Source organism: Seriola dumerili, unplaced genomic scaffold (assembly GCF_002260705.1).
Source record: "Seriola dumerili isolate Sdu_G_001 unplaced genomic scaffold, Sdu_1.0 BDQW01000465.1, whole genome shotgun sequence".
Lineage (NCBI taxonomy): Eukaryota > Metazoa > Chordata > Actinopteri > Carangiformes > Carangidae > Seriola > Seriola dumerili.
In genome coordinates, this window is record NW_019174720.1 from 872,230 (window position 1) to 890,854 (window position 18,625).

The following is an 18,625-nucleotide window of genomic DNA, read 5'->3' on the forward strand; positions in this document are numbered from 1 at the left end:
TTTCACAATAAAATGTCAATCAAGTTTATCAAACCAATTGACAATTTATCACTCTATTTTGTAATCCATTTGCACTTTCATCAGCTACATTTTATCAATTAATTTTTCTTACTTCCACCCCTCATGGCAAACAGCAGCAAGAGCAGGCTGTTTAATGTCGTCGTGTTTTAGTTCGGTGGGACTGCAGAGGGCAGAATACACGGAGGATGAGTCCACGCTGCCAGAAATACAGGTGAAGAAGAAGACACTCACCTACATCCAGGAAGTGTTGAGCTCCCCGTGGATACCTGTCTGCGCCTGTTGTGTTCAATAAACGTACCACAGCAGATCGCCGGTAAGTCTACGAAATCACATAACTGTAGTTAGCATGCTAGCGGTTACATTAGCTTACTAGATAACCCACCTTAGCGAATATGGCTTGTTATCATTAGCTAGGCTAAAGTGTGGATGTTAACTGTGAGGGGAAGATGTCTGTTCACCGTTTAACGTTAACTCATGACATATCCACCCTATTTACTGGCATGTTAACTAGCTGTAGCATCTTTAACATTAGTTCAGTCGATAACGTTTTTGGCAGTTTGAGTTTTAACTGCTTACACGTTACTTCCTGTTACTGTGTTCGTCGAATATGAGCTAAACTTTGGGATTACCGGTCTGAACTAATGCTGGTGACTTTGTCTTGGCCCAGTGTCACTACTTTTCTGCCTTATTGACATGTATTGTGAGCCGTGCTCTGCTCAGTGTTGAACTGAACATTAACTCGTAGCTTCTGTCAAAGGTTCCCAGTGCTCGCCGCCTCTGGGTTTAGTTAAGTGTTGATGTGTATTTAAGTGGATGCCCTATAGTCATGTTCCGTGGAGTGCCGGTGGCAACGTTAAACAGCCGTACTGTTTGAATGGAGTTTGGTTTTGAGGCTTTCTAACTTCAGTGCTGACTCCGCAGACATCCTGGTTTGTGTGTCTCCCTCCACGTAGGCAACGTTAATGACCTTTGAATACTCCGTTTACTTTTAGGGCAGGTCGTTGTGCAGAGTGTTTGTACTAAAGCTGAATGAAGCCCGTCCCCGTTAAAGCCTGTGTAGGCAGTAATTCTTTGGTGTCCCTGGGAAAAAACTCCATCATCACCTCTCAGCATATTGTAACTGAAGTGGTCTGACAGTAAACCAGAGTCCTACACCTCCTACTGGTTCTTTTTTCAAACTTTAGAAGATCCAGTCTTTCAGAGAGAGAGAGAGAGAGAGAGAGAGAGAGAGATCCTATTGCAGATGCGTGGCTCAGATGGACATGTGTCAATATAATGTGCTATTAGATGGACAGAAGTTGTTGTACTTCTCCTGAACAGGTAACAGGCTGCTCATGTCATTTCCTGTAATATCTCCATGTGTTGTAGTGGTTGGTTGTACAGGTAGATTTTCCGTGAAAGCAGGTGATGAGTGGCTATACCCCAAGGCTGTGGCTGTGTTGCTTGTGCCCATGACTGTATTTTCTAATTCTGGCATTTTTCTTTCTACTTTTCTGCTTTAACTCGTGGTCCAGCTGCGAGACCCCACTAACTTTAATGATGATGGGTTTTCATATTGAATGGGTAACTTCTGTAATGTAAGATCATTACAGAGACTCAGATTCCACTTTTTGTGAGGAACACCTCATTGACCTCCCCTCACCTCATTTGAAGGCTAATATCTGATAACCATTTTTAGTTGGGGCTCCTAAAAATGATGAATTCTTGTATTTTTGGAGAATCAGAAACACACCTTTTTTGGTCCAACTTTAATTACATTAAAAACACAAGTTTTTTCTCACAGTGACAGACAACAATTTCTTTCACCACAGACACATGTTAGTTATTATGTTGTTCAGCTCTGACACCAGTTCAAGGCCTGTTAAAGGAGTGTAGCTGGGGATTCCAAGCAGGTGCTGCAGTAGAATTTGAACTAAAGTCCAGAGACTTGAAAATGTTTCAGTACAATCAACAACCACAGCTTTTGTATGCAAAAACACCGGATTGTTCCTTAGAAAATCAAAATGGTTTAAAGGTGGAGATATTTTGTTTTTACCATAACAAAAGGAGGGAAAAACTACAATCACCTCATGGTTTTCTGCCTCCTCCACTCAGACTAGTTTCAGATTGCATCCCTGTTTATCCAGAGTCATATATAATATGAACCATTTGTGTGAAATTTTGTCATAATTGCTGTGTGAAGTCTTGAGTAATGGCTAAAATGTGTTTTGTGAGATCACAATGACCTTGACCTTTGACTATCAAAATCTAATCAGTTTCTCATTGAGTCCAAATGAACATTTATGCAAAATGTGAAGGGATTCCCTTAAGGATATCTCAAGATATTGCATTCACAAGGCCAAAATCATGTTTTGTGTGGCCACACTGATCATTGACCTTTGACCTTTAGCCACCAAAATCTAATCAGTTCGTCTTGAGTCCAGGTGAATGTTTTTATCAAATTTGAAGAAGTTCCTTCAAGGTTTTACGGAGATATTGTGTTCACAAGGCCAAAATCATTTTTGTGAGGTCACCGTGACCTTTGACCTTTTACCTTTGACCACCAAAATCTAATCAGTTCATCCTTGAGTCTTGATGTCCCTCAAGGCGTTACGGAGATATCGTGTTCAAGAGAATGGAAAGGACGGACAACCTGAAAACAATATGCCTCCAGTTCTGACTTGCCTGTGAGGAGAAATGAAAACTGACCGCCAAAGGCTTTCTCATCATGGCGAATTTATTCAGCAAATGTACAAATTGAATTCTGTATTTAAACACATATCAGATTATTACACTTAGTACTTGCATTATTTAGTGCATCATTTTGTTTGGATTACAGTGAAAGCCTGAAATGAAGTGGTTTTTATTTCCAGTTGGCATTGACCTTTCAGAAGAAGAAGTACTCTTCCACAACTTGATCCTGGAGTAAAACAACTCTGTAAAGTGATTTCTACAGTGGCCGACAAGGGCAAACGCGCTGCAACAGCCCAAAACACTTCCAATAAGAGAGCTCGAGCTTACGGTCAAGGTGTTCCACTTAGTGCTCCCCCTAGAGGCCTGGAGCACTTCCGTTGTGATGCCTGAATATGCAGTGTTTTTTCTGTTGCATTTGTTTTGGGGGTTTGTGTGTTTTTTGTTGTTGCATCGTTTCTGTATTTACAGCATGTTTGTTGTTAATGTTTTTGTTTAGGCTTCCTGCAGCACGTTTTTCCTTTGTAGCATGTTGCTGTTGTTGTATGTGTTTTTTGAATCTGCATGTTGAATCTGTTTATGAATTTGCAGCTTGTTTCTCCTGTTGGAAGTGTTTTGGGATGTTGAGGCACGTTTGCCCTCATCGGCCACCGTGAATTTCTTTCTATGAAAGGCTTCAGTCTTGTTGGATAAAGTGAACATTAGTGAGGTGCTGCGTCTTCTACTGCTCTAACTTACACTTTCATTGTTCTGACACTAGATGGTAGTCTTTCCTCACATCTGGCCTGTGTTGGACTTGCTGCATTTTTTTACACTTCATAGTGAATGCAATGTGTAATTAGTGTTATTAAGTTGGTAGTCTAGCTCCTGTGATGAGGTGTGAACACAGATTTGTATCTTTGAACCATAAGCCTTTCTCTCAGGCTTAGAGAAAGGCTCTAACCTACAAATTAAAATATGTGAATGTGTACAAATATGTGAATACTTGATGCCTTCGACTGGATCATAGATCAAATCTTTGTAGCTTCCAGTACAATTTGTTTCGCAACACTGTCCCATGTGCCTGAGCCTGACCTGGTGGTGAGGTCGAATAGGGTTACCACTATGTTCTGCTGTGGCCTCTGGCACCACTCATCACTATTTAACAAAATGTTGTTATATTATGTAATATAACAATATACATTATTATAACAATATATTTAAAATGAATATATTATATAAAGTATATCAATAATAATACACATCATATTGTCATAATATCACTAGACTAGTATCATTTCATTTTACATGACATTTTATGATATTATATTGTTGTATAAAGTGTCTCAATGTTGATTTGATGCTTTATCTGTCTCAAACAAGTTTCACGTCACTGCAAGTGGATTTTTAAAAAAACACTGAGTTGTAGTGAAACCAATTCCTGTTCTAATGGCTGCTGTTGACATGTGCTTGTGTTGGTGTTATTGTCTTTTGTAGGTTGAAAAAGCGGATGCTGCTGTCACTTCCTCCTGGTCTCCATCCTCCTCCTTGTGTGTGCAAGTTGATTGCGTGCACTTGACTGTACCTGTCGAGCGTGCGCATGTATGTGTGTGAATTCAGTCTAGGCCTGTGTATGTGTGTAGCTGTTAGGTAGTGTATGTGTGTGTGTGTGTGTGTATGTGTGTGTCCACCATGTCCGTACATCCTTTGACATTTCACCTGAGTCCTTTGGTGTGTCTTCACCTCCTCTGCCTGCTGCTGCTCCTCACTGACTCCTCCTCCTCCAGAGTATCAAAAGATGTCCCAGTTCCAGCTGCAGGTGAGCCCCTGACCCAGCATAACACAGCACAAGCTAACTGTTCCACTGCATGTGAGTATGAGCCAGGATATAGACGTTCAGCAGCTACATGCTAGCACTGATAAAAGTCACAAATGTAAATATGTACAGATGTTAATTGTTCCACTATGCAAAGATGTCCCTGTTTTTCATTCCTAAGCAAAAGCTGGTAACTGACAGCTTGTTTAAAAACTGAAGTCACATTTTCAGTATTCAAGCTGCATTCCTACTTGACGTGCAAGAAAACACATGCAAATAGATAAAACACAAACGAATCCAGAACATCTTCATCAGTTTGACAACACATGTGCTACAAATACTCACAACACAACAGAAGAGTTTCCATGGGACACTAAGAAGTGAAGAACCTGGCTGGAACTTGTTGTTCAATGCCAAAATGTGACTTTTGAAGTTAAAAGCACTGAACAACAAGTGCGTCCCAGCAGGTTCCTCTGTTTTCTGCATTGTGTTGAGCTCTCAGGGCCACCGTGGATTCCTCTGGTGTAGGTTTTAATTTATAGTTCAGCGTTGTTGATTTCACCACTTGATATCACCACTGCAACACTAAACCAGTGTATAACACATGATCAGATTGTATCATGCTTTAATTATATTCCCCACACTAACTGCCATATGAGTGACTGGATGTAGGTCTGCCTTGTTCTCATTTCTGAAGATGAAACTCTTCTGTGTGGTCACCATGTTTACGAGGGGGTCGTGGTGAGTAGAGGGTCTGTTTTACGCAACGTGAGCTTTTGAATAGGAGAAGATTTTTTTTCAAACTGAGTGTATAATTGTCTTCTTGGCAGCAGTTAAACCTGCAAATATGATCTTCCTAAGCGCTAACCTGGTGTTATCCCTAAGGGAAGAATCATCATTAAACAGTAACAAAGTAGGGTGTGTAGGGATTGGAAATTTCAAAATCTTTTCCAGATACTTGGCCTTATATTTTGATTAAATGTGCAGCCCTACATATGAGCATTCTCATACACTGTGTGAGCCGGTGTAAACAGGAAGTAGATTGTCTATTCTGCATTTGATTAGTTACAGAAAATACTCTGAACGAGGAACAACAAAGACAGTTGTAGAATTAAAATAGAGAATGGACAGCAGGTGAAAACAAAAGCAAAAGTGATGCGCTTTAAAACTAAAATGTTTTAGTGTGCATGGAGCCTGGTGGTCTACACAGATGAAGCCCTTCATTCAATACAAGAGAGAGATTATTTTCTGAAGGACAGATGTCCAGTAAGTGTCATCTTCCATCAGCATTGTGATTGTGTTAGTAGATAAGATTAACATACAGAGCTCCTGTGTGTGGAATCTATCTGTGAATATAAGTTATTTCAAAATATTCTGATGACGGTCATGATGAGACTGAGTGTGTTGCTTTCAGCCAGTGTCTTTCTTTGTTACTAGCACAAGGTGGCGCCAAAGTCAACACTGTTAGTGAAGTCTGATTCTTTTTTCCACACACAGGGAGATTATTGTGTCAACAAAGACTTGTTTCCTCACCAGGTTCACGCCAGTCATCACTGCCACACTATAATATTCAATCACCTGTCCAAGCCTGCAGGCTCTGCTTCAAGGCAGCAAAGCCACTGACCCGTGCTATCTGAGAGAGCTCTGAGTTCTGTCACTGAGGTTACATGCATTTGAGAATTTTTGTGTTTAAATCCGATCCTGTGTTAGATTGTTTACAGGATAAACAGGTCATTCATATCCCTGTAAACATGATCATAACAGTTTCCAGGTTTCTGATTGTCTGCCTGCAGGTGTGTCCTGATTTCTCACCATCTCAGTCAGACTCCTCTGAAACCAGGATAAGGTGTTTACCTACCAAACCTTCGTGATCTCAGTTGGAGTATTCCGGGTGCCATCTCCAGTAGGGCTGAACAATTAATTGAACTACTAACTTGAAATCTCAATATGGCCAAGTGCAAAATCAAAATCACAGACGCTGCAATTTGTTTGTTTAAAGTAAAAAGTGTCAGAGACCATAAATGAAACATTGTGGCTGTGACATAGACGCTCCAACCCACAAATCATGTTCACGTGTGACAAATGACCATTCCAACTGTAATAATGACTCATATCGCAATATGATTATTATTGCATATCATTGAGTGCTAATATCCAGGTTTATCAACCAGGATTAGGGCCTATCCAGAGGTCTCTACCACGAAGCAGGATTTAAGGTTATCTAAGGTAACTTCAAGTTTAACTCTCGGTTTTCAGTCCTATGGCGGTGGTTCACTTGTTACCTGGGTAAATCACCATGGTTACTGATGCTGAACTCCTAACCTGCTGTGGATCATTCCTACAGAATCCCGCCAGGAACAAAAGAGTTTATAATAAAGTGATAAATAATAACAACAAGTAGACTTTTTTATAAATGGACGGTTTTGCTGTTTGAGTCTTTCCATGTGTCACTCTGGTTTTAAAACAGAGCCTCTAACAAACAGGGGAGAGTTTATCACTAAATAACTACATGATAACTATTGTAGCTTCATTTGACCTGAACACAGATTATTTAATGGACAGGATTCCTGACAGTGATGAAGCTTTTACTCTCCTCTTCATCACTGCAGCTCAGAACAACATGAGGAGAAATAGCAACTAAACCAACAATGATCCACACACTGTTCACTGTTTCCATGGTTATAAATGAACATTTCAGTCAGACTGACTCATCAGACATCAGCTACTTTCTTTCTCTCCTCTCTGCAGCTGAAAAGGTTTGACATTAACTTTAACTGTTTTATCTGCATCTCATAAGTTTGTTCATCATCAGACTGAACAGTGAAAATACTCAACTTAATGATAATTCATGTTCTGCCTTAGCCCAAGTTAGTGTTTCTTTTTTATTCTAGTCATTCTTTATTTTACCTTGTTGAATATCACTTTATGATGTCACTATAACTGAATGAATCTGCAGGTGTCAGTGTTTCTTCTCATATCATATACATTATTCATAGTTCTGATGATGTTGCTTGTAATTAACAACTCCACCTCTGCCACATGAACACACTCGTAGCTGGACAGGTAAACCCTGAGTTTACTGAAGTCAGGTGATAATCAGCTTCACAGCGCAGGTTATCAGGATGGTCAGTGTTAGGTTCACTTAAGCCAGATAATGAAAAGTTATCCTGGGTATGTTGAACTTGCTTCATAGTACAGGCGTCAGGTTTTGAAATCAAGACATGATGTTTACATGCACAACACATGACCGGGATACTTAGAGGACACTAGTGGGCATGTGAACACGCTCTGCAGTAGTGTTGCTGTTGAGAGATGTTTTTTTTATGTATTTGACTTTTATTTTCTAATCAGGTGTTTGTGCCTCAACCAAATATTCTTACAGAATTGAACTGAATTGAATTTCTTGTGCATGTATGCTGTTTTTCAAGGGTCTGGACCAGTCGGTTAGCTAACAAAGATGTTTTGCCAGAGTCTTTTACAGAGCCATATTGGCAAAACTGGGAGTGTTTACAAGATACTGAGCATATAGATAAACTGTGGATTACACTGAGCGAGTGGTTAGAGAAGTTTAGATGTGTGGTTCTTTTGATCTGCAGTAAAAACCAATGGAATGTATTATTCCTACATGAATTGAAGGTGACCGCAGCTTGTGATCTTTGTGAGGGAGCAGCTACTTTTTGAGTCTCACCAGAAAGCAAGATTAGAGTGGTATCGAGTTATTTTTGGGCTTAAGTTAACCTGCTCTGGAGCAGGTTAAGATCAAAACCTGTCAGCCCAACCACTGACCAATCACATCACTGGAAAAACTGAATCATCATTCTTACAGGATCCTGACAGAGATATATTACTGAGTTACAAATAGACGACAGAACAGGACAGTAGAATAATATAGTTGTTCTAGTCTTTTCATTTCAGCACTGGTTTTAAAACAAAGCTTCTAACAAACAGAGAAATTACTACACTAAATACATAATGACAATGAACTCTTTCACACTCTCAGATGATAACTGGAAATAAACTGTTCCCCTGCCGCCTTACTTTAAAGATCCATATAGTATAAAGGTAGATGTCCATGTCTTCTTATATTATAAAGACGGTCTAGGTTCTCAGTGAGGATGATGGTGGTGCAGCTGAAACTAGATTTACTACTTCATGGTTTTATGCCTCCATCAACCAGTGAAGTTGCATTTTTCAACCATGTCTGTCCAGAATTATATAATATATGTAGTGAAGACTTTAAAGGAATTTATAAAGTCTAAAGGTAGATAGATGTCCATGTGTTGTTTGATTATAGATCAGGTCTAGGTTCTATATTAATAGTGTGAAAGTATCAAAGCCTCAGTTCACAGATAAATGCACACATTTATTGGATCACTAAGAAAACAGTCAGCCAATCAGAGGAGAGGCTCAGAGCCTCCTCTCTTCTTATTGGCTCACCGACCTGTTGAGAGAGAGGCCTGAGAGAGGAGATGTAAAACTACACTGAGATGGTTTTTGGTTCTTAAAACCACAACTATATCTTCTTATGGATCAACACTTCAAATAAAACACAGGAGAAGAGGAAAATATGGAGCTTTAAAGAAATAATCCACACACTGTTAATTAGCTCCCATGACTATAAAAGCAACCTTTCAGTCAGATAGACCTTGTCAGACATGAACTACTTTTCTCCTCTGCTGCTCTATGCATTCAACTTCTTATGTTCATTACATATTTGTAATAGTTTGTTTCACTTAAACTGAATTTTCCTGCTGGTAAATTTCAAATTGAATTTAATCTCACTTCATATTAAATACTTACTTCTTTTTTTGTTGTTTTTATTTTTATTTTTTATTTATCATCACTTTGGAGATACAAAATAATGCCCAACAGTAGTAACATAACAAACAAAGACAAACAAACACATACACAGCGCCAGGGGTTATATACAAAGTTTGACACAATCAAATACAAACTTAAAACAGTACAGTAAAAATGATTTTTTTTAATAATATATATATGAATATGTTAAATTTGGAGCAAAATTTGAAGGTTTTCACAGATTTTCTATTACATTAGGTTGATAATGTTCTAATGTAGGACTCTAAAGAAGAGACTAAAAAAAGAAAAAAGACTCTGAAAATGTTTTCTAGTAAGCCAAACAATACATCCTTTAGGCAAAGTACAAAAGCATCATAGATGAAGTCCAAAACTGAACAACAGATGCCTTGCCACAGGAGTGTGTTCACAAACCCAAAACAGTGCAAAAAAAAAAGTGCAGGTTACATCAGTGTCCTAGGCGGATAACAACGATGTATGATCTTTAAAGAAGGACTGAGAGGATGAACCCACTATGTGTAATATTTGCATGTGGCTGTTCTGACACTGACGACCCACCTGCTACACAGTGAGTCTCAGCTTCTACCCTCCTGCAGATGGTACTGAGCCCCCGGCTGTATCAGGACATTAAAACCTATGACATGACAGATGTGAAATGGCCACGAGTGAATATATAATAGATAGATGTGGGGGTGTGGAGTAAAACTGATGTGTCGGATGCTGCATATTTTATGTTTATTGCTGTTGGTTTTATTACCTCCACCACCTCTACTGTTATGTTTTCACCTGTGTCTGTTTGTTTGTTTGTTTGTTTGTTTGTTTGTTTGTTTGTTTGCAGGATTACGCAAAAAGGAGGGGTCATGGGTACATTTTGGGGCAGATCTGAATTATTTACGATTTTTTTTTTAGCTTGGTCACTCATGCAATCTGTTGTTCCCCAGGTGGTAATGATGGTGTCAGTCAAAATGCAACAGCCAAGGATTCCTCAGGGTCCATATCCAGTGATCTGCAAGTGGTCAGACCACATGAGAATGTGTCCTTTGTCTCAGACCCTAACAACACCAGTCAAACCGTCAATGCGACTAGGGACCAGCCCTCTCCCAACTCATCTTCATCTGACACCAACACCTCTGCCAACCACAAATTAAAAGCCACCATATCATCCTTAATCCCACCAGACTATCCTCTTCCTCCTACCATCACAGGCTCACCCACTCCAGCTCACACTGGAGCCATCACAAGCACTGGTACTAATACATCAACCACTGCCAGGCCTGATGGGAATGTACTCACAGCCATTGTAGTGGTGACCTCTATAACCACAACAACAACCACAACAGCACCATCATCTACAACAACCACAACAGCACCATCATCTACAACAACCACAACAGCGCCATCATCTACAACACCAACCACAACAACACCATTGTCTACAACCACAACACCGTCTACAATCACAACAACGTCTACAACCACAACAACACCATCGTCTACAACCACAACATCGTCTACAACCGCAACAATACCATCGTCTACAACCACAACATCATCTACAACCACAACAACACCGTCGTCTACAACCACAACAACACTAATGTCTGCAACAACACCACCACCACGTCTTCCAACAACGGTAAAAGCAACAACCACTCTTACAAGTGCTGCAACTGTTGCCACTACCACAACCACAGCTACAAAGATGACACCTCCATCATCATCAACTGTCATGCCACAGCCAAACACCCCCAGCACTGGGATGCCACCATCTCAGACCACAAGGCCATCTACTGTAACTGCTACCAGTGCCAGTTCTCCAGCCAATCAGAATGAGCCGGTTGACTCGTTCCCGAGGCAACCGGCGGTAGAAGTAGCAGGTGGTGCTCTGACCAGCCAGCTGGTGGATACAGCATCTCTGCTGGCTGTCCTGCTCTTCGGCCTGCTCTTCTTCTTGGTCACGGTGGCTGTGTTCGTCACGCAGGCCTACGAGAGCTACAGGAGGAAGGACTACACCCAGGTGGATTACCTGATCAATGGCATGTACACAGACTCTGGGGTGTGAGGGTGGAAGAGGTTAAGTACAACTCGTGGAGATTGTTTTTGCGCTTGGAGTCAGAGACTCGAGACAGGAGGATGGATGGGGTGGTGACACGCTGGTGCTTCACAAGGTGAAGATCCTGTGCTGCTGTCACAGTGAGGGGAGAGGTAAGAGCGGACTGAACTGAGCACCAGCTCACTGAACAGACTCTGAAGCAGTCACTGATCTGTTTCACCACAGATGTTCCACTTAACGCTTTCTTCTCATTTTGCTTCTTTTTCTTTGATGTTTTGAATGTGAAGAGTTTGGCTTGTCCCGTTTTTGCCAGATGTTAATGTTACCTGGATGTGACGCTGGTTCTATGAGAACATGCGAGGCCCAGTAACACACCAGTCTCCTCCACGTCGCTGTTGTTGGTTCCAGAGTGACTGGACCAGTCACTAGCTTACAGGGCTCAACAGATGACCTCGTCAGTTGAGGTTTCATTTCCAGGAGAGCTGTTCTGTTTGTAATGCCATGAAAAAGACTAAAGTGGATCGTTTTTGTTTGTTTTTCAAATAATTGCTAGATGAAAAATTTAAAAATTGGTTCCTTTTTTTTTGAGTTATTGTCACCCTGCAGATGAATGTAGTCACAGAGAAGTCTTGTGCTCATTAAAGACGAGGGCTGTTACTTGAAGCAGTTCAAGTTTGTTCTAAAATTAGTTTGAACGCAGCCCCTACAGCTTAATGCATTTTCCACACATTCAGTTTTGAATAGAGGGGACAACCCTGTTAAGGACCAAAGCATATTTGTGACTACTACATCTGAGATGTGACTTTCAGTTTCTAGTAATTAATCAATTACTTATTCCCATTAAAAAGACCACAGAAGTGACTAATTGACTAAAAATCTGAAAGCAAACCCAGACCCTTTATTCAAAAACAACACTTGATATATGGAAAACAACTTTATTGTGAAACAATCACATTTTGACTTGTGGCCTTCATCAGGGTCAAAGCAGAAGTTATTACCAACATTTCAGGTGTGTTCACTTTGAGTTTGACCTCCAAAGAAAGAGGTTTACAATATCTGCAGAAACTATTTACAACCTGTCTGTTTAAATGCAATTACTCCAGTGAGTAAAGTGGCATTTTAACTGATAGAAAAGATCCAAAACTACAAAAATAAGATGAAAGTTGTAAAAGATTTATTACAGTGGAATAATCCTTTAAATGTAGCTGTCTGATGAAGTACCAGTTCCATGGAGTAGTGTGCGTTGAAAAAGATCTGACCTGAGTGAGAGATCTGGACTTGAAGTGGCCTCGTCCACACTTTAATGAAAATGGAAAAAACCTCAGGATTTCACAGAAGTATTAAAGTTTTCTCAGAAAGACATTAGAATTTGACACAGGTACTCCTGCCAGCTGAGCACAGTGAAAGATGTATTTCCATCACTGTGTTTAGTTTCCCTGCTGCTTCTGCTGCTGCTGCATCAGGGCCAAAGTATATACAGTATGGTGTCTGGTGTAGTCAGCAGAGAGAGAGAGAGAGCGAGAGAAAAAACCGTGTCATCTGAGTCAAGTCATGGAGTCAATGATTCTTTCATCATCTGTCAGTCTGTTAATTGTTGGCTCTCTGATGATGTTAAAGAAGACAGTCAGGCAGATATTAAAAAACCCTTCATTCTCTTTATACTGAGAAATGATCAAATCCATCCCAGTTACATAAAATACTTGATCAATAATTATAATCAGACAGAGCAGTGAGGTCTTACTGTGCATACCCACGCCAACTCAGCTGTTGCACTTACAAACCTGTCGTATCTTGGAATGAGAGCGGAAGCTTTGTGGAGACATTCTGCCAGTGTATTCCAAACAATGGTCACTGAATTAACCTTTGTTTACCCACATGAAGTACAACTGAAGGTGACGGTGTTTGCAGACAGTTTAAACTGACAGTGTTGTTGTTTGTTAACACATCTCTCCATTTCATTTCATGACAGACATTTTGGGAAATAGCTTTGTCTGCTGTAAAACCCACACTTCACCAGAAAATTCTTTAGGCTCATTATTTACAGGGTCCAGGATGTTTTTAGCTTAGCACAAAGCTGGGGTCCAGTTAGTGTTTACCAAAAGAGACAATAACACACGCCAATACTGACACACCCAAAGCTGTTGCTGTTATTGAGCTAGCAACATCACAACAGATGAGACTGTCCTCCTGTAAGAAACAAGCCCGTAGGTCGTCTGTGCAGCAGGTTATTATGACCCATAGTTAGGTTTTGTTGCTAGGCGACATCTAGTGGTCGTAGTAATGATGACAGGAGCAGAGGGAAAAGTGCGGTGATGTAGTGAAGTGAAGAGAGACAAAGTCCACATCAGGAGGAGGTTGTGATGGATGGATGAATATGAAACGAGAGCGGTGTTAGATTCCCATGTTACTACATCACTTAGAGTGGGTTCAGCTAAACTGGAACTTGCAGGTTTTAGTACAGTGATCTCCAGTGGCATTAGATGATTCCTATATGTCACAGGAACCAGGTTTCAGAAAAAATATGAGTTCAGCTACAGCCAACGATCTGATAACGGCATGGTGAAAATGTGTTTCCGCTTTAAACTGCAGCTTCAGGGTCACTGTAGGTTACTTGACCACATAAGATTGTTGCAGACAATATACTAGGCGGCCGACATGCAGTAAGGACTCAGCCTTGTTTGTGGTATGTGCTGTACCAGGTGAGCTACCGGGACACCCTGTCTTCAGTGTGTTAAACCTTAAACCCCAGCTGAGATAGTGACAGACCAACAGCCCCACAATAACATGTTAAGACTCAGACAGACATATGTTATAACCTAACTTAGCACAAAAACTGGATGCAGATGGAGCTTGTAGCCTAGCTCTATGGAACAGTATTTTTTCATTTGATGGAGCTAGGCTAACACTTTGCCCTGCCTCCAGTCTTTGTGCTAAGCTAGTGTCTTACTGGAGATCTGAACAATATCAAATAAAAACTCTCAGTGATCTCATGTAACTGTGGTAAACAGCAAAAAAAACAGTATTTCCCAAAGGCCCAACTGTTTTTTTAAAAGTCTTATGATTTAACTTTCATTATGTTATTGTTATTCACTGATGTGCCGACATTTCAGCAGGTTTTTCAGTGTTTGTTGTGCATCATGGGAACGGGGCCATACCAGATTGTTTATTTCAATATATTTGATATTTTTCCTCACAACGAATGTATTTTTGAACACTCAGCTATTTTGAATATATTGGATTGTTTGTCCTCTGTGTTAATGCATTGTCTGTCCCTGTCCCTGAACAACTTCCTGAGTTAGATTTAGTGTGAAACTGCTAAATAGATTCTTCATAGATATTAATACTGAATGTACCTCACTGTACATTTTGTCATGTTTTTGTTGAGATGTTTTGAATTTCACTGATGAACATGAATCTTAAGCCATTCATCCACTTACTTTTAATACATCTTAGGACATTTTCTCATAATTCAATATGTTGTGACTTTGTTTTCTAATGACTGAAGCTCATGAGATATTTTTCTGTTAGAACAATAATGTTTAAGCTGTTATTTCAATTCAAAAATGTGAAAATAAACCTTGTGAGTTGTTGCAGTAACATTGGAGATGAGGCTACGGTGGCCCTGAGAGCTCAATCCACTGCAACTTAAGAAAACCCATGCAAACAGACAAAACACAAACAACTTTAGAAAACATCTTCATCAAATCAACAATACATGAGCTTCAAACACTCACAACATAAGTGTTTCCAGGGGACACTAAACAGTGATGAACCTGGCTGGAACGCACTTGTTGATTTTTTTTTTTGCAAATTTTGAAGTTAAAAGCGTTGAACAGCAACAGCAGCAAGTGTATCGCAGCCAGGTTCATCACTTTTTAGTGTCCCCTGGAAACACAAAAAAGTGCCGTGCACTGAGCTCTCAGGTCCACGTATGAGGGACATTTAGAACACTCTGTGAATTAATGAGGAATTCTGATGAAGTGATGAACACGTACTCAGTATGTGTTGCATCTGCTCTAGTTATGAACAATATATGACATGGAGGCTTATTAGCCCACGTGCTCTTCATAGTTTGTGTGTTAAGAAAAACACAAATCCCAGAGGTCGGTGTCCATGCTACAGACTGAATTACTGTTGCCTTTTCTCTTTTCTCCATCACTTTGTGTTGGTTTACTTCTTCGTGCATGGTTGATGGAACTTTGCCAAATAATCACTGAAGCACATTATTGTATGATAAAGCCAAGGGAAACGTAAAGCCATTTTCAACATGTGACTGAATGAAAGGATGATGTGAACTGTGTTCCATTATGGATGGATCTGAAATCTCACAGCACATGATGTCTTAAAAAGTCATGTTTGTGTTCTTGTGTATTTCTGCAGTGTATACAGTGCATTAAGTTTTGACTTACGTTTTTTTTTTTTTTCTGGACCTGCCAATTTTGTGTTCATTTTCCAATTTACCATATCTTTAAAGATGATGCCACAACTGACTTGTTGTTTGTTGCCAGAATCTTTTATGTGTGCGTGCATGTGTAAGCAAGCAGTATTTGGAGAAATATCTGTTTTTTTTACAGAGCTCATTGATACAGAAGCAGATAAAGACATTAATTTGCGATAATTATTTTGTTATTGCAAGAAAACAACCTTTTGTTTCTCATGAAAATGAATGAACAATGGCTGTTCTCAGCTTCCATACATGCGTGCAATTATTTTTATGTTCATGTTTTCTCATCATCACAAAATAACAATTTCTCGATGTCAGGATAACCCAAACATCTTACGATCATTAGATACAGATATTCACTCGGACTTGGAAATCACTGTCTGGTGCAGAGAGGTGGTTACCATGGAGGAAGCATCTATTGTTCACTAGTAATCATGAGAGAAACACCTGTTTGTCCTGACATCACAAAAAATCATTCAGTGATCATCGAAGCAGCCATCTGTGAGACTGAAGTCTGCAGTGATGACAGAAATTGCTCCTCTGGTTAAAATGTAGTAAGCAGATTTACATGGATGATGTCACTATGTCATTTACATCAGTGGAGCAATTTCAACATTTGATGATTTTGAGTTTCTGATGTCATCGATCCTGAACTGAGCTGTTCAACATCCTGGAAACAAAGACTGGTGGATTGTGTTTGCGATGTCTGATGTGCAGAAAGTCGAGACACCTGCCATGTGCCAACTCAACATTGTACTAATGCACTTTGAAAAGATATTTTTACTTAAGAGAGAATAAATAATATAAAAGAACTAAATTGATCTTTTGGTGTTTGAGTCAATCAATGTCTGATCTTCTGTATAATTCATAACTGCGAGCTGTAGTGCAGTTAGTGTGATACCATCACTCCTCGTGGACAGAGCACTCAGGGATCAAAGCTGCAGTGCCAGGTGTAGCCAGCGGTTCGGTTTCAGCACATCGATCTGCTCACCACATTTCTCACAGCTCCACCTTGGCCTTGGGGGCTCTGAAGGATGCACAACAAGTTCAACTTGGCTTCTGTTTCATGTCTTTGTAAAAGGTGAAATATTTTTATTGGTGTGCTTTTCTGAGCTGGTCTTGTTTAATCAAATGGTGAAATGCATGCTAATAAAATTCAAGTGTGTTAAAGGTTTGGAAAGAGAAGGGAGCATTTTGGCTCTGGAATAATATTTATTTTTTCCAACCCTACCTCATAGCTCCAATACCAGGTGTAGATGAAATGCTCCAAACCTGCTTCAGCCTTTGGATTCATTCATTTCAGTACAACTGAACTCTCTCTTAAGTTAGTCCATCAATGAATCTCATGTCTGTGTTATCACAAAATCATCACTGTCATGTGGTAATCATACGGATTATAGTCTGCACACAGTGTGTCACACTGTTGCACTATTCAACAGGTGGTGTTAGCATGCTAAAATATGCTGTAATGACTAGGAAAGGCAGTGATGAAGAAGAAGACTGTCAGCAGGTAAACGTAATGTGAACAGCGCTGGATTTTAAATAGTTGGTTCTGCAAATGTTTGATGAGGAAGTTTTACTTTGTAACACTGAATGTAAACAGTTTTGTTTGTTTAAGTCCTGATAAAGTTTAGTTAAGTTTAGTTCAGTTATTTATTTATTTAAAAGGGACAATGCAGTTTAACATAGTCCCATACAAAGCATGAACCTGAACGTTTATAGCTGTCGCTAATTTTCAACTCTTGTCCCTTGTTGGGCAACAGCAGTCCAGCCAAAAAGTCTATGATCTAAACTGACTGACTGATCATATTTCCACCACTGGTCAGCTGAGTTGCAGTCTACTGAGCCTCTCTGGTTTCCTGACTGTTCTGGAACTGCAGGGAAGAGGAGGAGCACTTCAAATACACTGAGGCTCACCTCCATTACAGCAAATAAACTACTTTCATTCCATGTATCATTATTACTAAAGGAGGCAAAGGAATAACTAAACATAAGACACAGAGAGAGAGGGAGAAGTCATCGGTAACGAGGCTTTGTACTATGATCAACTCTACATATCAAACAGAGGGAGTTAGTCATAAAAACCTGCCTCTAATAAAAGTCTGTGACGTTCTGGAGTTGAAGAAAATAAAGACTAAACTATTGTGGATCCAGACGGAGTGTCGGAGACTCAATAAGAAAGACAGACTGTCTCTATAACTTTCTCTTTGAGCAACCATTTTATATGTGAATACAGCCAAACTCACAGCTCAGTCTGTCTTTAATTTATGTGTTTGGTGATTTTGACTTGTTTCAAAGAGTGACTGAAAACCTCCTGTGAATCTGGTCATAAACTCACATTGTTCATGAAAGTGCTGAAATGTCATATATAAAGAAATAAAGAAAGATATGAATGAAGTTATACCTGCTGAACTTTCTACCCTGTTCATATTCTCGTGATCTTCCACAACAGAGGTGGAACATTACGTTAGTAAAACTAACAATATCCTTGTGTTAAAAATACTGCGTGACAAGTAAATGTCCTGCATTCAGAGGATGTACTGAAGTAAAAGTACAGAAGTATTATCAGCCAAATGTGTGTCTGTCGACAGTATATCAGATTCGTGTGTTATTTTTTTATTTCTCTGCGCCGGCAGCAGTTAGCGCTGGAGGAATATTGTTTTCAGGTTGTCGGTCTGTCTATTCCATTCTCATGGACATGATATCTCACTAACGTCTTGACAGAACTTCTTCAAATTTGGCCCAAACATTCACTTAGACTCCAGCATGAAGTGATTAGATTTTGGTGGTTAAAGGTCAAAGGTCAAGGTCAATTATGACAAAA

At 39.8% G+C, this 18,625-nt stretch overlaps 1 protein-coding gene and 1 long non-coding RNA gene across 2 annotated transcripts; both read left to right on the forward strand.

Moving 5' to 3' along the window:
* The first annotated feature begins 247 nt into the window (after positions 1–247).
* LOC111234825 lies at positions 248–10,694 on the forward strand. Its single transcript, XR_002665657.1, has 3 exons — positions 248–334; positions 4,168–4,489; positions 10,246–10,694. It is a non-coding gene; the product is annotated as an uncharacterized LOC111234825 (long non-coding RNA).
* A 72-nt stretch (positions 10,695–10,766) lies between these two features.
* On the forward strand, positions 10,767–13,600 carry cunh11orf24 (chromosome unknown C11orf24 homolog; the record flags this gene model as incomplete). Its single annotated transcript, XM_022763004.1, has 1 exon — positions 10,767–13,600. A coding segment is annotated over one exon (600 nt), but the record flags the coding sequence as incomplete, so codon positions are not given.
* Between the last annotated feature and the right edge of the window lie 5,025 nt (positions 13,601–18,625).